This window comes from Lipotes vexillifer, unplaced genomic scaffold (genome assembly GCF_000442215.2).
Source record: "Lipotes vexillifer unplaced genomic scaffold, Lipotes_vexillifer_v1.1 scaffold1432, whole genome shotgun sequence".
Classification (NCBI taxonomy): Eukaryota; Metazoa; Chordata; class Mammalia; order Artiodactyla; family Lipotidae; genus Lipotes; species Lipotes vexillifer.
The window spans coordinates 548,638-568,875 of record NW_006795398.1 but is presented as its reverse complement, the minus strand read 5'-3'; the positions used below and the strand labels follow the sequence as shown (position 1 = coordinate 568,875).

The 20,238-nt window shown below is 40.9% G+C and overlaps 1 protein-coding gene across 1 annotated transcript in view; it reads right to left on the bottom strand.

Annotated features, from left to right (window-relative positions):
- Nucleotides 1-20,238, bottom strand: part of LIFR (LIF receptor subunit alpha) — a 52,773-nt gene that overhangs the window by 5,986 nt on the left and 26,549 nt on the right. The window contains exons 11-15 of the mRNA XM_007467613.1: nt 18,366-18,436; nt 7,858-8,071; nt 5,440-5,619; nt 2,635-2,736; nt 1,887-2,054 (exon numbers count right to left, since the gene is read on the bottom strand). Of these exons, the coding sequence (XP_007467675.1) occupies nt 1,887-2,054; nt 2,635-2,736; nt 5,440-5,619; nt 7,858-8,071; nt 18,366-18,436 (735 nt within the window). The remainder of the gene's footprint in view (nt 1-1,886; nt 2,055-2,634; nt 2,737-5,439; nt 5,620-7,857; nt 8,072-18,365; nt 18,437-20,238) is intronic.

The window sequence follows — 20,238 nt, the reverse complement described above, 5'->3', positions numbered from 1 at the left end:
TAAAAGGCTCACTGGAAGCCTGGTGTACATAGGTGGGGTTTACTGGGGGGTGGGCTTCACTTATATCATGGATGAGGAATGACCAGGTGGGTTCCTGGCTTTTCATTGGGATAATCCCCCAAATATCAGCACCTTTTATGTCTTTCCTCAGGAACCACTTACTCTAATCCTCTCATCTCCTGCCCAGAAAACAGGCCTAGCTGAAGATGTCCTATTAAGCAGGTGGGAAGGAGGAAGAGAGAGAGTCACAGGGTTTGCTACAGTGTCCCTTGTCCAGAAGCTCTCTGGTCCAGAATAAACCTCTTGTTCTCATGCAGGGGAGAGAGCACTCACATGAGCTACATGAAGCTGGTGTAGGACTTGGGGGTTCTAACTGCTCCTTACAGACTTACAATCAACTCCCGCTGTTCAGCCCAGATTCATCCTAACCATTGGCCTCCACTTCTGGCGCTGCAGGATGAACCAAATTACTTCTCACTGATGCCCAACTGTCCACCTAGACTGCCCCGCCCTCCACTCCTCTAGGTCACTCAGCCCACTTCCACACCCAGCATTTCCAAATCCTCTTTTGTGCCTCTCCAGTTCTCTGTGTCTTTGTGGCTTTATGCATTGTTGTTCTTTTTTCTCTATTTTGCTCTAACTTTTAGTGACCAATCCACCCTAACTAGAAGTCTACATGTTAGAATTTTAACTGGTTCAAGTGTAAAATTTCTGAGCACCTGAGGGAAATTACACTAGAGTCTGAATGTTTGTAGAATCTGATATTTAGGGTTTCCCTCAACTTTGAAGGTTCAGGAAATGCAGAACTTAGTGGTCTGTGGGAGGCTCATGTTTACGCAAGTGCTCTCGGGACATGACTAAGCTAATGCCCAGTTGGTCAGCATCTCCCTGTGGCGTTGTTGTTCTCTACTTGTCAGGCATTAAATATTATAATTAAAATGGTTTCTTTCCAAGGAAAGGTCATTAAGGAAAATAAAAGCTCTCAAATTGAAGAGATGATATGCTTGTGTTGTTCAGCCATGAATAAAAATCATCTGGCTTCCAACAGAAATGTAATTTAGGGTTTAAAGCCCAAAGTCTGCACAAACATTTCTGTATTTGTAAATCTGAGGATTCTCAAAGGTCTGTGGACATACACTTACCACTTGTCAAGGACTAACTGTACTTCTTAAGATTTAATAGATACACACATCCCCAATCAAATCAATTAAGTTTCGTAGCTCATTAAGGTCATGGCTAACTGTGTGGCTGGCTCTTTGTCAGATAAAAGGAGACTCTGAAGCCATTCTTTAGCTTTCTGAGTTTTTTCCTCCATTAGTATAAGTACAGGAAGACTTTTTTTTTTTTTTTTTTTTGCAGTACGCGGGCCTCTCACTGTTGTGGCCTCTCCCGTTGCAGAGTACAGGCTCCGGACGTGCAGGCCCAGCGGCCATGGCTCACGGGCCCAGCCACTCCGCGGCATGTGGGATCTTCCCGGACCGGGGCACGACCCGTGTTCCCTGAATTGGCAAGCGGACTCTCAACCACTGCACCACCAGGGAAGCCCAGACCTTTTTTTTTTTTTAAAGTAACCTTCATAAGATGCTATGTTATGGATCATGCAAGATTAGAGAGATGCTCTCTGTCCTGTGGGGCTCACAATCAAAGGCCTCAGAATAAATGATTTCTGAAAGACTACATGCCATTGATCACATAATAAAATCTTAAAAATCTCATATTCATCAAATGACTGCATTTTTCCCTTCCTTAGTTTTCAGAGCATTCTGGAAGTCTGTATAAACTACTCAGTAGCTTCTTTACTTCTTTTTCTTTCCTCTTTTTTTTTTTTTTTGTAGTTAATAAAGAACTTCTAAGAAACAGTATACTTAGTCTAGTAATTTACTTACCCGATTCCAAAACCCTCATCTTAGATGTGTCTCTCTCTCCTTTTTCAAAGTAAAATAAATACCCTCTTAAAAAGCCTCTAAGCTCTTCCACAGGAATTTCTTCCCATTTCACTAATATCGAATCTGCAGACGTATCCTCAACAGTAAAATTTGGTGCAACAACTGGAGCTGTAAAAGGAAAAAAGTCAATAGCTAATGGAGGGTTTACTAATACAGAGCAAGACATTAAGGTTTAATGAGATTTCTAGCCTCAAAAATAGCTAAACTTGTAATCAGAACTTTATTTAATCATAAACTTTCACAGATATTATCACAAGCACTTTTGCTGTGAAGATACAAAAGCAGAACTTACAACTTTCAGACATAAAACATATCTAGGGAGGTAACCTATGCAAAAAATCTTTAAACGGCTACTAGAATAGGCTTTACTCGTATTTCCCCTCTTTCCTGATAGTCTTGAATAAGTTAATAGTCTTAAAACTTTGTATAAGTGTAAATTAAGTATTTTTGACGTCCAAATTAAGATTTAATTTTCTTAATGACAACAGTAAAATTATGAAACATAAACATTAAACAAATGAAAAATAATTAATTATAATTTAACAGTTATCATACAAATTATTTTTCTTCCTTGTACTAATAAGCATCTCAATTCAACCTATTTTTAGAATTCAATCTGAAAACTGATGTTGTTTTATAATTTCTCATATTACCTTGAACTCTAAGAAAACTTACCCATTTAACTTACCCAATTCTTCTACATATCCAATTATAGAACGTAGTAACTGATATCCTTGATTTCTGCACCCGTACACGAAAAAATTATATCTTACACCTGGTCGAAACTGATCTATAAGATGAACACAACCAGTAAACGTTCCTAAGTACATATTACTATGAATATCTATTTTAGAAATACCAAATTGATAATAACTCACTTTGAAATTTCCAAAACTAATTTTAAAAAGGTTACAGAAAATCCACATTTTCAAAATTGGTAAATATTCAGAGTGAAAACTGACTCAATAAAAATTAAACTCACTTCTGTTGTAATGAAAAGTTTAGTACTATAATATGACACCACCTTGAAGGGAAAAAATGGTAATCAAGGCTTTCATTTTGTTCCTTCAAATTAAGCAATGACTTCTCCTTCCCAGATTCAGTCTAGGGTCAGTTTTCTAACCAATCCCAGGCCCATGTCATGCCTCTGAAAAAGCCCTTCCCTAACTAGTGTTATTTGTGGGTTGGAAAGAACCCACTGCTCTTCCCTTGTTCCAAGAAGCAGATACTAAAATGTCCACTCTAGTTGGACACTTCAGTGTTAAAGGAAATGGGCCATAGAGTCTATTCCTCTTTACAGCATCAGCATTTAGTGCCCTTTACTTAACTCCACAAGACATACAAGAGAAGCACCTTAACTTCGATCCAAGTTAATCATTTTTAAATGCCTCCTCGATACAATGCAACGTGTAAAGTGTTAGGACCACAGAGGTGGATGTATAACAAGGCCCCTGGCCTGGAGCAGTTGGCAGAGAGGTGGCAGGACAGATGAGGAGGGGTAACCGCAAGACCCTGTGTTAGACTAGAGGGATGTATCACAGAGCCTCTGGCCCCTTCAATGAGGGACCAAGTGAGACCAAGAAGATCAGAAAAAGCCACCAGGAAGTGATATTTGAACAGAGCCTTGAAGGGTACTTAGTAGCTCACCTGCAGTGATCAAGGAAAAAGACACTGCCTGGGGGGAAAATGGCAGCCTATGGGATTGCATTTAATTTGTGGAATACAATTATTCTAGTGTGGTTAAAGCACTTGCTCTCAGATTCAGAACACCAGTGGTCTTCAGGCTCAAAAGTGAGATGGTTGCCTCTAAAATCACTCTGCAACTTTTTCTGGGGGGGACAAGTATACTTGAGGTTCTGATTTTACACCACATGTATGTTAGTAAACCTATACCTAGTTTTATATTATGATTATGCATACCAATATTCTATAGGGTTCTTCCGCCTGAAAAAGAAAAAGAGCCTGAGGGGTTAGAGCATCAGGAAATGTGTTTTGAGATCATAAAAGAGAGAGGATAGTTGAAAGAGTGGGTGACTGAATAAGAAAGGAACAGGAAACGTGCAGGTTTTGTCCACACCCTGTCCTAGCAGCAACAAATAAAAGACAAAATCCCCAGCCACTTAAAGCTCTGAATTGCTTTAAAGTTAAATCCTGGTGTGATCACATACTAGTTTTGTGACCTTGGGCAAGTTACCCAACTTCTCGGAGCCTTTGTCTTCTGAGCCACTACAGGGCCTTCGTTCACCTGCCTCAGCATCAAAAGTCCTCCTTTTCATCCTACAGGTCTCAGCTTAAACTCACATCCCAGATATTCCATCTAAAGAGACGCCTCTTCACATCACTCCACCCTGCCCCAGTCCATTCTGATTATTCTCAAAGCCCAGGTGAGAAAGGAGGGAAGAGGGGTCAGAATTTATACAGAGTACACTACAATGTGTAAGGCTCAGGCAGCTACACATGTTGCCAGTTAGTGACGTAAGCTGTAAAAAGGATAAAGGTGACCATCAAGTCATTGGCTAATTATTCACGTGAAGGAGTTTGGCTGTATTCCAAGTAGAACTGGAAAATAATCTGAAGCCACGTGTAGGAATCCAATGACCAGACTCATCCTTACCATTTGACAGCGAGCAAAGTAAACGAGCAGAACGTGTTCTCTGGGAGAGAAGGGATCAGCAGCTGCTTGCTCTCCTGAACTTCACTAACATGTGAGGGAGAACCGAGAGGGGGAATGATGTCAAGAAGCTTCACTACCAACTGGTTCCAGGTAAAGGCACAATCCACTCTCACCAGTTACTCAGAAGGAACAGTGATAGTGGAGAGAGGGCCAGAATTCCAAAGGACAAGGCTGGTTCAGCCTGCAGGTTACCACATACCCCTCCTGGTTGCGTCATCTCAAGGGCAGCCCACCATGCAGGGCTCGCGGCTCCTGAGCAGTCAGGCACTGGGAGCTGCCCCTTCCCTGCCACGCCTGTGTCCCTGCGCCGCCCCGCCCCCCCACACCGCCCTACATCAGGGAACACGGGAATGGCTGCAAGTCCTTTGTGCTCAGTAACCTGGGCCCTGGGCAACAAGGGCAAAAGGATGGTGAGTGACATCATTACAATTATAAATAATGCTGTGTTGAACACTCAGGTGTAAATCTGTGCTGCTCTCGGATTATTTCTTAGAATAAACTCCTAGACAAGTAATGACTGGATCAAAGCCTATGAGTTGTTTCACACACATACTGCCACAAACTGCCTTCCAGAAAAATTAAACCAATCCACACCCAGCCCAGTGGTGAGGGGAACAGTCACGGCATTGCAACCAGTCACTCCATATGTTGCTCTTTTTAAAAATATTTTTTTTGGTAGGGAGCATGCTGTAGTATATACGGAAGTAGAAACATAATGGTGTACACATAAAACTTACATAATGTTATAAACCAACGTTACCCCAATAAAAAGTAAAATTTAAAAATATCTTTTAAGAACTTTAATTGCGAGACACTCACCAGATTCTATTACAGTTTCAGTGCTGTTTGAAGGGACTTTTTTCCAGTCCATGAGGCAGGGCTCAGACCGAGATGAGTTACACCATTTAATTACATAGTCACAAGTCACGTTGGGGTCATAATTCCAAGTGAGCAGAATCCCATTTCCCATTCCAACAGCCTGCTCTATTCTGAGATCATCTTCAAGAAAGAAGGATATTTTACCAGTGTTAAAAATAATGTTTTAAGGTAAATCTCATGAAAATGGGCAAGAGTTATAAAAATCACTTTACTGTGCAGACATTGCAAAATAGTGTTAAACTAGATCAACCTTTAGCAAAGTTTAGAAGTGCTGCTCTGTTGTTTTCGTTTTAACTAGGGCAATTACCTGTATATATTAACTCAGCAGCTGAAAAAAAACAATGAAAAAGCACCTAGGGTCAGGCAGTGACATAACTGGGCCGGGACACGAGGATCAAGAGCCATCAAGGATGGGGCAGAGGGAATACAGGCACTAGAGGGTGGCATGGCAGCTCGGGGGCGGGGGGAGAGGCAGGCGGGAGGCTGGTGAGGAACACGCGTGGGTGTCAGAATCCCCCGTCTCCTCGTCCACTGTGGGTGTGAGCTCCACGAGAGCAGACAGGGGCTTGTGCCTGCAACTCCAGCCCTGAGCACAGGCCATGCAAAGCAGGAGCACGATGCCATGCAGTGAATGAGTGGGTGGGCCAGCTCCTCTCTTCCTTTCAAGGGAGACTGCTACCCCCATGGGTGGGCTGAAGGCATTGTGGAGACAGGACAGTGATGAAATGCTGTGGGGTGGGGTGGGATGGGATGGTCGGTGTGGGCAGAGAGGGGAAAGCATCTACGAGCACGGATGGGTGAGGTGCAGAGGCTGGCAGAAGGGGTCCATGCTGAGGTTTGGTTTCCTCAATCTGCCAGATCTCAGCCTAGGCGATAAGGGAGGCCCAAGGTTGGGGGTGAGGAATTAGCATGGGTTACGACAGCGTGGCCAATGGCAGAGGGAAATTTTCCAAGAAATAGGGGAAAGAAGTAATTTCTCTAACTGATGTATATTTAAGGGTTCAGTAAAAAGCCATGGAAAGGTTTTTTGAACAAAATTTGCATTCATAAGCAACTACTACTAGACACAAGACCACAACTTGGCTGGGAATACAGAAGACTTTGGAAATGACAGCTTCTTGACTCAATGTGACTAAAAATCCACAAGGTAACCTGCGCTGAGGCTGCAAGGCCTCTGACTCGGGAAATCCTCAAGGAACAATGATTTGTTCCGAGCTGCAGTAACTGTCTGAAAGCTGATAGCCAGACCATTGTTAGTTCTATAAATTACTGTGTCCTGATGGACACACAGAAAAGGTAGGAATATAGTTCTTGAATTAAAAGATAACATAGCGAGAGCCATTAAATACCTAATTTAAATCAGCAGGTTATCTTGCTATGGGCATTCACATCTCTCTCCCTTTTCTTTCTTTTGACTCCGTACCACTACCTGCAGACCTCTCTTCTCCGGTATGCACTGCTATCTGGGCTCTGGACGATATTGTGTGTCTCAGAATGTACGGTGTGTCCCCAATTCCTTCCTTCTGATGTGCCCACAACTGACTGAAATGAAGAACCAGTTACATGACAAGCAGTACGACACTGCCTCAAGCAAGAACTGGAAAGATACTTAGGACCCAAACTGGACCAATTTTTCTGCGTCTCCGAGTGGGTAGTCATAGAAAGGTGCTCCCATATTAGTGTGGGATAGCAAGGGGGACCAGGGAATGACTCAGAAGAGGAGTTAACTAGAAGAGGCAGGAGTGGCCACTGAAAACTTGTGACTCAAAAAGCTGTCAAGGCAGCTAAGGAGGAATGGACTAGTCACTGGTAATCCATCAAATTTACAGGGGGGCACTAAGGAATTTTAAAATTACACTGCAGTTGTTTTCTTAAAGCTTACACTGAAGATCTAATTTAGACTTTAAGAAGAATTTCTTATCAATAAAGGATTCCTATTAATAAAGAATGCCTTATCAACAGAGCTGCCATTTAAAATGAGTATTTGTTCCTGCCTGACTGTTTGAAAATAGCCCAGCTGGCTAAGTATCAACTGTCATGGTCTTGGGGAGATATGTGAAAATGGTATCTGAATAAACTGTCAAGATATTTCTAAGAGTAATATCCACTACCATAACTCTACAACATTACGTGGGTTTAGTAATATCTTATCCATCCGTGTAGATGCTTCAAGTCAATACTAATGACTGCTGCCTCTCAACATCAATACGTGACATTAACCTGCCTGTTCCTCCTTACACATCAGCAGCAGCAGGGTATATGAGAAGAAAGCTGACATTTATGAGAGCAAGCAACACCTTCCAAATGTTGCACCTTAATTTCTTGTTCTTATATACTACTTTTATCTTAAGTACTCACCATTTGGAATTTCCATACTAGCTATTTTAGAAGGTGGCGATGAGCCCACAGAATTTTTTGCCACCACACTGATGATGTAGTCACTTTTATCAAGTTGTATTTCTGCCTTATGTTGAGGATCAGGAATTTCAGAAAGGGATTGTGTTTCCTCGTCTGACGAACATGATACATTATAGGAAAGTATTTTTCCATTAGCTTCATTAATGGGTAAAGGCTACAAAAACAGAAAAATAAATTGTTATAAAAACCTGCGAGGAGTGATTATGTGACAAGGCAAGGCCATCGAGTCTAAACTGGACACTCTGCGAATCTTAACAAAGTAATGTTAGAAAAGATGAAGTCGTTAACAGTGCACAACACAGATTTAAAATCCACTGAGATAAATCAGGAAAGTGATTCTGAAGAAACATTACACTTGCTGTAAGCAGTAAGAGCACACAGAAATATAAAAATTAAGTAACAAAATATTTAGCCTCACATTTTTCAGAAGTAAACCAAAAGGAGTGATGAGCAACATTCTTCTACTTAAAAAATAAAATATTTAAAAGTATGGCATCATATTTTTTAAACAGTTTTTGCTTTCTCATTTTAAAGGAGTACTTGCTCATTATAGACAACGTGGAAAATACTAAAAAGTTGGAAGAAAGCAAGAAAAATCTCCCATATTCTCATCTCTTAAATACTCTTACCTTATGATATTTCCTTCAAGTTGTTTTCCTAGATGGAAATTTTTATTAAAATTGTTTCAATCATACTATACAATTTACATTTTTTCACTCTTCTATAATAAAAACTTGTCCATAATACAGTTATATACATTTTAATAGCTTTATATTTCATGTAGCATTTTTATCACTTCACTTGAATATTCCTTAAATAAGTGAAATTTAAGTTGTTCCCAATTTTTCACAATACTAAAATGAATCTTTTGGTGCAAAATTTTTTTTTCATGGCTAGGATTAATCCTTTAATGTGAGTTCCCCAAATTGGACTTACTCGATAAAAGGAAAAAAAAAAAAAAAGAAGTTTGAATGTTTAACATCTTTATTGGAGTATAATTACTTTACAATGGTGTTAGTTTCTGCTTTATAACAAAATGAATCACCTATACATATATCCCTCTATCTCCTCCCTCTTGCGTCTCCCTCCTACCTTCCCAATCCCACCCTTCCAGGTGGTCACAAAGCACCGAGCTGGTCTCCCTGTGCTATGCGGCTGCTTCCCACTAGCTATCTATTTTACAATTGGTAAATGCCACTCTCTTACTTCGTCCCAGCTTACCCTTCCCCATGTCCTCAAGTCCATTCTCAACGTCTGTGTCTTTATTCCTCTCCTGCCCCTAGGTTGCTCAGAAACTTTTTTTTTTTTTTAAGATTCCATACAGATGTGTTTGCATATGGTATTTGTTTTTCTCTTTCTGACTTACTTCACTCTGTATAACAGACCCTAGGTCCATCCACCTCACTACAAATAACTCTATTTCATTTCTTTTTATGGCTTAGTAATACTCCATTGTATATATGTGCCACATCTTCTTTATCTATTCATCTGTCAATGGACACTTAGGTTGCTTCCATGTCCTGGCTATGGTAAATAGAGCTGCAATGAACACTGTGGTACATGACTCTTTCAATTATGGTTTTCTCAGGGTATATGCCCAGCAATGGGATTGCTGGGTAATATGGTAGTTCTATTTTTAGTTTTTTAAGGAACCTCCATACTGTTCTCCATAGTGGCTGTATCAGTTTACATTCCTACCAACAGTGCAAGAGGGTTCCCTTTTCGCCACACCCTCTCCAGCATTTATTATTTGTAGATTTTCTGATGATGGCCATTCTGACTGGTGTGAGGTGATAGCTCATTGTAGTTTCGATTTGCATTTCTCTAATAATTATTGATGTGGAGCATCCTTTCATGTGTTTGTTGGCAATCTGTATATCTTCTTTGGAGAAATGTCTGTTTAGGTCTTCTGCCCATTTTTGGATTGGGTTGTTTGTTTTTTTGATATTGAGCTGCATGAGCTGCCTGTAAATTTTGGAGATTAATCTTTTGTCAGTTGCTTCATTTGCAAATATTTTCTCCCATTCTGAGGGTTGTCTTTACATCTTGTTTGTGGTTTCCTTTGCTGTGCAAATGCTTTTAAGTTTCATTAGGTCCCATTTGTTCATTTTTGTTTTAATTTCCATTTCTCTAGGAGGTGGGTCAAAAAGGATCTTGCTGTGATTACGTCTGCCTATGTTTTGCCTATGTTTTCTTCTAAGAGTTTTATAGTCTCTGGACTTACATTTAGGTCTTTAATCCATTTTGAGTTTATTTTTGTATATGGTGTTAGGGAGTGTTCTAATTTCATTCTTTTACATGTAGCTGGTCAAGTTTTCCCAGCACCACTTATTGAAGAGGCTGTCTTTTCTCCATTGTATGTTCTTGCCTTCTTTATCAAAAATATGGTGACCGTACATGCTTGGGTTTATCTCTGGGCTTTCAATCCTGTTCCATTGATCTATACTTCTGTTTTTGTGCCAGTGCCACACTCTCTTGATTACTATACCATTGTAGTATAGCCTGAAGTCAGGGAGCCTGATTCCTCCAGCTCCGTTTTTTCTTTCTCAACACTGCTTTGGCTGTTCGGGGTCTTTTGTGTTTCCACACAAATTGTGAAATTTTTTGTTCTGGTTCTGTGAAAAATGCCCTAGGTAGTTTGATAGGGATTGCAATGAATCTGTAGACTGCTTTGGGTAGTAGAGTCATTTTCACAATGTTGATTCTTCCAATCCAAGAACATGGTATATCTCTCCATCTGTTTGTATCATCTTTAACTTCTTTCATCAGTGTCTTATAGTTTTCTGCATACAGGTCTTTTGTCTCCTTAGGCAAGTTTCTTCCTAGGTATTTTATTCTTTTTGTTGCAACTGTAAATGGGAGTGTTTCCTTAATTTCCCTTTCAGATTTTTCATCATCAGTGTATAGGAATGCAAGAGATTTCTGTGCATTAATTTTGTACCCTGCTACTTTACCAAATTCATTGATTAGCTCTAGTAGTTTTCTGGTAGCATCTTTAGGATTCTCTATGTATAGTGTCATGTCATCTGCAAACAGTGACAGCTTTACTTCTTCTTTTCCAATTTGGATTCCTTTTATTTCTTTTTCTTCTTTGACTGCTGTGGCTAAAACTTCCAAAACTATGTTGAATAATAGTGGTGAGAGTGGACAACCTTGTCTTGTTCCTGATCTTAGAGGAAACGGTTTCAGTTTTTCACCATTGAGAACGATGTTGGCTGTGGGCTTGTCATATACGGCCTTTATTATATTGAGGAAAGTTCCCTCTATGCCTACTTTCTGGAGAGTTTTTTTTTTATCATAAATGGGTGTTGAATTTTGTCAAAACCTTATTCTGCATCTATTGAGATGATCATACGGTTTTTCTCCTTCAATTTGTTAATATGGTTTATCACAATGACTGATTTGCGTTATTGAAGAATCCTTGCACTCCTGGGATGAAACCCACTTGACCATGGTGTATGATCCTTTTAATGTGCTGTTGGATTCTGTTTGCTAGTATTTTGTTGAGGATTGTTGCATTGATGTTCCTCAGTGATATTGGCCTGTCGTTTTCTTTCCTTGTGACATCTTTGCCTGGTTTTGGTATCAGGGTGATGGTGGCCTTGTAGAATGAGTTTGGGAGTGTTCCTCCCTCTGCTATATTTTGCAAGAGTTTGAGAAGGACAGGTGTTAGCTCTTCTCTAAGTGTGTGATAGAATTCGCCCCTGAAGCCATCTGGTCCTGGGCTTTTGTCTGCTGGAAGATTTTTAATCACATTTTCAATTTCAGTGCTTGTGTCTGTCGTGTTCATATTTTCTTTTTTAAAGAAACTGCTTTTATTTATTTATTTATTTTTGGCTGTGTTGGGTCTTCGTTTCTGTGCAAGGGCTTTCTCTAGTTGCGGCAAGCGGCGGCCACTCTTCATCATGGTGCGCAGGCCTTTCACTGTCGCAGCCTCTCTTGTTGCGGGGCACAGGCTCCAGATGCACAGGCTCAGTAGTTGTGGCACACAGGCTTAGTTGCTCCATGGCATGTGGGATCTTCCCAGACCAGGGCTCGAACCTGTGTCCCCTGCATTGGCAGGCAGATTCTCAACCACTGCACCACCAGGGAAGCCCCCATATTTTCTATTTCTTCCTGATTCAGTCTTGGCAGTTTGTGCGTTTCTAAGAATTTGTCCATTTCTTCCAGGTTGTCCATTTTATTGGCATAGAGTTGCTTGTAGTAATCCCTCACGATCTTTTGTATTTCTGCAGTGTCAGTTGTTACTCCTCCTTTTTCATTTCTAATTTTATTGATCTGAGTCTTCTCCCTTTTTTTCCCGGATGAGTCTGGCTAATGGTTTATCAATTTTGTTTATCTTCTCAAAGAACCAGCTTTTAATTTTATTGATCTTTGCTACTGTTTTCTTCATTTCTTTTTCATTTATTTCTGATCTGATCTTTATGATTTCTTTCCTTCTGCTAACTTCGGGGTTTCTTTGTTCTTCTGTCTCGAATTGCTTTAGGTGTAAGGTTAGGTTGTTTATTTGAGATGTTTCTTGTTTCTTGAGGCAGGATTGTATTGCTATAAACTTCCCTCTCAGAACTGCTTTTGCTGCATCCCATAGGTCTTGGGTTGTTATGTTTTCACTGTCATTTGTTTCTAGGTATTTTTTGATTTCCTCTGGTTTCTTCAGTGATCCTTGGTTATTTAGTAGTGTATTGTTTAGCTTCCATGTGTTTGTATGTTTTACATATTTTTTCCTGTAATTGATATGTAGTCTTATAGCGTTGTGGTCGGAAAAGATACTTGATAAGATTTCAGTTTTCTGAAATTTACCAAGGCTTCATTTGTGACCCAAGATATGATCTATGCTGGAGAATGTTCCATGAGCACTTGAGAAGAAATTGTATTCTGTTGTTTTTGGATGGCATGTCCTACAAATATCAATTAAGTCCGTCTTTTTCATGTATCATTTAAAGCTTCTGTTTCCTTATTTATTGTCATTTTGGATGATCTGTCCATTGGTGAAAGTGGGGTGTTAAAGTCCCCTACTATGATTGTTACTGTCGATTTCCCCTTTTATGGCTGTTAGCATTTGCCTTACGTATTGAGGTGCTCCTAGGATGGGTGCATAAATATTTCCAATTGTTATATCTTCTTCTTGGATCGATCCCTTGATCATTACGCAGTGTTCTTCTTTGTCTCTTGTAATAGTCTTTATTTTAAAATCTATTTTGTCTGATATGAGAATTGCTACTCCAGCTTTCTTTTGATTTCCATTTGCATGGAATATCTTTTTCCATCTCCTCACTTTCAGTCTGTACGTGTCCCTAGGTCTAAAGTGGGTCTCTTGTAAACAGCACATATACAGGTCTTGTTTTTGTATCCATTCAGCCAGGCTATGTCTTTTGGTTGCAGCATTTAATCCATTTACATTTAAGGTAGTTATCAATATGTATGTTCCTACTACCATTCTGTTAACTGTTTTAGGTTTGTAATTTTAAGTTATTTCCTTCTCTTGTGTTTCCTGCCTCGAGAACTTCTTTTAGCATTTGTTGTAAAGCTGGTTTGGTGGTGCTGAATTCTCTTAGCTTTTGCTTATCTGTAAACCTTTTAATTTCTCCGTCAAATCTGAATGAGATCCTTGCTGGGCAGAGTAATCTTGGTTGTAGGTTTTTCCCTTTCATCACTTTAAATAGGTCCTGCCAATCCCTTCTGGTTTGGAGAGTTTCTGCTGAAAGATCAGCTGTTAACCTTTATGCGGATTCCCTTATATGTTATTTGTTGCTTTTCCCTTGATGCTTTTAATATTTTTTCTTTGTATTTAACTTTTGATAGTTTGATTAATATGTGTCTTGGCATGTTTCTCCTTGGATTTATCCTGTATGGGACTCTCTGCGCTTCCTGGACTTGATGACTATTTCCCTTCCCATATTAGGGAAGTTTTCAGCTATAATCTCTTCAAATATTTTCTCAGTCCCTTTTTCTCTCCTTCTTCTGGGACCCCTATAGTTTGAATGTTGGTTTGTTTAATGTTGTCCCAGAGGTCTCAGAGACTGTCCTCAATTCTTTTCGTTCTTTTTTCTTTATTCTGCTCTGTGGTAGTTATTTCCACTATTTTATCTTCCAGGCCACTTATCCCCTGTTCTGTCTCAGTTATTCTGCTATTCATTCCTTCTAGAGAATTTTTAACTTCGCTTATTGTGTTGTTCATCATTGTTTGTTTGCTCTTTAGTTCTTCTAGGTCCTTGTGAAACGTTTCTTGTGTTTTCTCCATTCTATTTCCACGATTTTGGATCACCTTTACTATCATTACTCTGAAATCTTTTTCAGGTAGACTGCCTATTTCTCTTCATTTGTTTGGTCTGGTGGGTATTTACCTTGCTCCTTCATCTGCTGTGTGTTTCTCTGTCTTCTCATTTTGCTTAACTTACTGTGTTTGGGGTCTCCTTTTCGCAGGCTGCAGGTTCGTAGTTCCCGTTGTTTTTGGTGTCTGCCCCCAGTGGATAAGGTTGGTTCAGTGGGTTGTGTAGGCTTCCTGGTGGAGGGGACTGGTGCCTGTGTTCTGGGGGATGAGGTTGGATCTTTTCTTTCTGGTGTGCAGCACCGCGTCCAGTGGTGTGTTCTGGGGTGTCTGTGACCTTATTATGATTTTAGGCAGCCTCTCTGCTAATGGGTGGGGTTGTGTTCCTGTCTTGCTAGTTGTTTGGCATAGGGTGCCCAGCACTGTAGTTTGCTGGTCGTTGAGTGGAGCTGGGTCTTAGTGTTGAGATGGAGATCTCTGGGAGAGCTTTCACCGTTTCGTATTACGTGGAGCTGGGAGGTCTTGGTGGACCAATGTCCTGAACTCGGCTCTCCCACCTCAGAGGCTCAGGCCTGACACCCGGCCTGAGCACCAAGACCCTGTCAGCCACATAGCTCAGAAGAAAAGGGAGAAGAAAAAGAAAGAAAAAAATAAAATTAAATAAAATAAAGTTATTAAAATAAAATATAAAAAAACTTATTAAAAATAACAAAAATTGGGTTTCCCTGGTGGCGCAGTGGTTGACAATCCACGTGCCAATGCAGGGGTCACAGGTTCGAGCTCTGGTCCAGGAAGATCCCACATGCCGTGGAGCACCTAAGCCCGTGTGCCACAACCTCTGAACCTGCACTCCAGAGCCTGCGAGCCACAGCTACTGAAGCCTGCGTGCCTAGAGCCCGTGCTCCACAAGAAGAGAAGCCACTGCCATGAGAAGCCTGCGCACAGCAGCAAAGAGTAGTCCCCGCTCGCCACAACTAGGGAAAAGCCCGCGCACAGCAAGAAAGACCCAATGCAGCCAAAAATAAATAAATAAATGTATTAATTAATTAATTAATCAATCAATCAAATAATTAAAAGAAAGAAAAACAAAGAAAGAAAGAAGGGAGCAACCAAACCCAAAAACAAATCCACCAATGATAATAAGTGCTAAAAACTATACAAAAACAAAGAAAACAAAAAAAAACGGACAGACACACCCCTAGGACAAATGGTAAAAGCAAAGCTATACAGACAAATTCACACAAAGAAGCATACACATACACACTTAAAAAAAGAGAAAAAGGAAAAAATATATGTATCTATATTAAAAAAAAAAGGAAGAGAACAACCAAATCAATAAACAAATCTACCAATGATAGTAAACTCTAAATACTAAACTAAGATAAATATAAAACCAGAAACAAATCTGATGCAGAAAGCAAACCCCAAGTCTACAATTGCTTCCGAAGTCCACTGCCTCAACTTTGCGATGATTCGTTGACTATTCAGATATTCCACAGACGCATGGTACATCAAGTTGTTGTGGAGATTTAATCCGCTGCTCCTGAGACTGCCGGGAGAGATTTCCCTTCGTCTTCTTTTTTCACACAGCTCCTGGAGTTCAGCTTTAGACTTAGCCCCGCCTCTGCATGTAGGTCACCTGAGGGCATCTGTTCTTAGCTCAGACAGGTCGAGGTTAAAGGAGCAGCTGATTCGGGGGCTCTGGCTCACTCAGGCTGGGGGGAGGGAGGGATACGGAATGCGGGGCGAGCCTGCAGCGGCAGAGGCCTGCCTGATGTTGCACCAGCCTGAGGCGCACTGTATGTTCTCCTGGGGAAGTTGTCCCTGGATCACGGGACCCTGGCAGTGGCAGGCTGCACAGGCTCCCTGGAAGGGAGGTGTGGACAGTGACCTGTGCTCACCGCTCACATGCTTCTTGATGGCTGCAGCAGCAGCCTTAGTGTCTCATGCCTGTCTCTGTTGTCCACGCTGATAGCTGTGGCTCATGCCCGTCTCTGGAGCTTGTTTAGGTGGTGCTCTGAATCCCCTCTCCTTGTCCACCCCAAAACAATGGTCTCTTGTCTCTTAGGCATTTCCAGACTTTGTCCCATACTTCCTCCTGGCTAGCTGTGGTGTACCAGCCCCCTTCAGGCTGTGTTCACGCAGCCAACCCCAGTCCTATCCCTGGGGTCTGACCTCCGAAGCCCAAGCCTCAGCTCCCAGCCCCGCCCACCCTGGCGGGTGAGCAGACAAGCCTCTCAGGCTGGTGAGTGCTATTCGGCACTGATCCTCTGTGTGGGAGTCTCACCGCTTTGTCCTCTGGACCCCCGTTGCTGCGCTCTCCTCTGTGGCTCCGAAGCTTCCGCCCCGCCACCCCCTGTCTCCGCCAGTGAAGGGGCTTCCTAGTGTGTGGAAACTTTTCCTCCTTCACAGCTCCCTCCTAGAGGTGCAGGTCCCGTCCCTATTCTTTTGTCTCTGTTTTTTCTTTTGCCCTTCCCAGGTATGTGGGGGAGTTTCTTGCCTTTTGGGAGGTCTGAGGTCTTCTGCCAGCGTTCAGTAGGTGTTCTGTATGAGTTGTTCCACGTGTAGATGTATTTCTGATGTATTTGTGGGGAGGAAGGTGATCTCCATGTCTTACTCCTCCGCCATCTTGAAGGTCTCCCTCACATTCAAACTTCTTTATTTATATAGCTAAACTGCTTTTGAAAATAATTGCTCTAATTCATATAACAGTACATGGGACCCTCTGATCCAGACTGACACTGACATTCATACTCTGCTGAAGACTCTGCTCCAACAGAGTTCCCCGATAGCTCTCCAATGGCCTGGTAAAGTAGACATGTTACCATCCTAAGACTTGTGGGTTTCATTTGATACTATTCATTCCTTCACACATCCCCCTCCCCTGGTTTCTGCAAAAGCTATTTTCTTCTGGTCTTCCTGCCTCTCTGGCCTTCCCAATCTCCCCTGCTGGATCCTCCTCCTTTGCTGGTGCTTTATATCCTGCCATCACCTACAGTTCCACTCTTGGCCTCTTTCTACCCTGTGTGCTCTCCCTGAGTGATCCCACTTATATGCTTACTCACAGCTATGTCTTTAGCTCAGACCTCTCCCGAGCTCCAGAACCTTACATCAAACCACCTCCTACTGAACTGTACTCAGATATCCTTGTGGCACATGTTTAAAAAACTCAACATGTCCAAAACAACTTAATTTTCCAACCAAATGTGGCAGAACCATCAACTAGTCACTGAAGTTAGAATCCAAATCGCTTCAGTAATTTTAATCCTTGGTTAAACATTTATCTCGTTTGAACAATATTCTAAACTTTCTCACACTGAAGTAATTTATATGATTGTTACTATATTATTGTGAAATCTGACAGACAACTGAGAGTAGCCAGGGGATTTGCTAATCAAGAGTAAGAGGGGATGCACAGTCATATACAGACAACCTCGAAGCAATGGAATTTGTACACAACTTGCTCACAGACTTCAAAGATTTACTTTACTTAAAGCTGTAAAGATGTCAAATTTTTATAAAAATAATAGTTTAAATTTCAATAACAAAATTCACTGTTTAAAAGAATCTGGTTATAACCGTTCCTATGAAATCTGGTGTAGAAGACAATTGTTCATGGTTTTGATGTTCATAAATCAGATAAAAAAATACAGCAACAAAAACATCTGCTCTGGTAAGGAAAAGCTAGTAAAACATAATGCAATTCATACTTTATCTAAAATTTTAGAAAACTATGTAAAACTTTATAATTGTCATATTATAATGCAATTTACTTAGGGGATAACAAATTACACATGATATATATAAAAAGTTGGTTTCCTAGTCATTGAATTGAAAATACAACATAAACACTTGAGATTCTAACTTGTGGTTTCTGGCTGCATTTCTGACTAAAGTGAGAGAGATGGAATTCATGAAATCCTCAGTCCTTTACAGGCCTCATAAAATCAAACTAAAGAATGCTCAGCTCTTGACAGAGATCCTCACTACAGTGACCGTGGTGCATCTGCAGTGATGTGGAATCTGGGACTTTTAGAAGCCAGGTTACATTCTCAGCAGTACTGTACGCTAAGCCAGTCTGGGAAATCCTGGCTGCCTGATAACCCAGGTACCATATGTAAGTTAAGTAGTTCAGCATAATAAAGTTATTTAAATATTCAAGGAAGAATTAGATATTTACCTTCCAATATATTATTAAATTTTTTCCGTCAGAACTCCACTCTCTCCAAGTATCTGGTCCCTTTGAAGGAACTAGAAAAGAGATTTAAACGTTGGTATTTGAAGATGCATACTATGTAAGTTGATAAGATCAATAAGTGGGATGGTGGTATTTGAAATTTTTGTCTAGGTTTTTGAAATTCTCAATAAAAATGTGAAGAAGTCAGTGGCTTCCACTCAGAAAATGGAGCAATGGAAAAGCTGAGCTCCAAATGTCTACAAAACACAAGGCCCCTTACAATGGGTTAAAATCACCCTCAAGTCCCTCAAAAATGGGTCCAAGGCTGCCTCTCCATCTCATATCCGTCTCTCCCCCCTTACTCAAGCTGGCTCTGGCTACACACTGGTTTCCTGGCTGCTCCTCAAACATGCCAAAGACACCTGCCCCAGGCTTTCTGCACTTCCTATGCTCTCTCTTCCTCTGCCTAGAACTTTTCTCCTCTCAATTAACCACATAGCTTCCTTTACCACCTTCTTTATATCTCAGATCAAGTGTCACCTTATTAGTGAAGTCTCTTCCACCTACTCTATTTAAAATTGCAACCTCCCTCCTCAACCGCCTGGCCTTCATTCCCTAGCCCTCTCTCTAGGTTTTATTTTTTTCTGTGGCACTCACTGCCACCCAATACGCTATTGTATATATATTTTAAAAACTCATTTCTAATCCTCTATCCTATAAACTCCATGGACAGAGATTGCTGTTTTATTCCCTGCTATATTCCTAGTAACTACAACAATTCCTGACACATGGTGGATACTCAACAAGTATTTGTTAAATGAATTAATGCCTTTATCTTAATGAGGCATAAATAAAATGTTTCCTCTTGGCAACAACAGCTCATCAACTGAAAGCAAAAGCAGCCAGTCTCCAAAATGACCAATGATACTGGTCTCGCTTCCTGACATTCATGCCCTTGTGTGGTCCCTCCCACACTGTATCAGCGTTGGCCTGTGTGACAAGTAGGGTCCGGCGGATGTGATGTTATGTCCCTTCTGAGGCTAGGACATAAAAGACATTGTGGAGGCTGCCTTGTTCTCTCTTTGATCACTAAGTCTGGGACTTGCTGGTTGCCATGTTGAGGACACTGCAGCAGCCCTATGGAGAGGCCCACGTGGTGAGGAACTGAGGCCTCCTGCCAACACGCATGTGACTGAACCACCCTGAAGGGCAATCCTCTAGCCCCTATCAAGCCTGCAGCCCCTACCCACATCCTGACTGTAGCCTCAGCTAAGCTGTCTAAATTTCTGATCCACAGACACTGTGAGATAACAAACGTTTGCTGTTTTAAGCCACTGAGTTCTGAGGTAATTTGTCATAGCAATAGATAACTAATACACTCTCTCCCTGGACTCAAGCATGATCCAAATAATTCTTACATGTACTGTAAGGATCCTCTCTCATCTTTCTAGTCTTCATGTAGAGAGACAAAATCTGGGTTAATACCTGTCCTTTTTTGTCTTACTGTTTGTTAAATTTTTTGGAAGAAGTTTTATATTCCCTATATTATATAGTTCAAATAAAGCTTTTGCTATCTTTTGTTGAATGATTTCTGAAAATTACACCTATTTCTAAATTTTTTGCTTTGTTTTAAAGCTGACATCTGCTTAATCAAGACTAGTATCTCATTCTGTCTTTAGAAATTATCATACTTAGATAACCAGTTACCTGATTTTATAGATATATTGACCTGGGTGTACCACAGAAACTAAAGTTCAAGAACTTGTAGTCCCATCCATTTCTCAGGCCTAGGTCACACATAAAAATTCTACCAAATTAGCTTTATTAATAATTGTTTTCAATAAAGAGATACTCTAAATAGGTTATAAACTCCAAG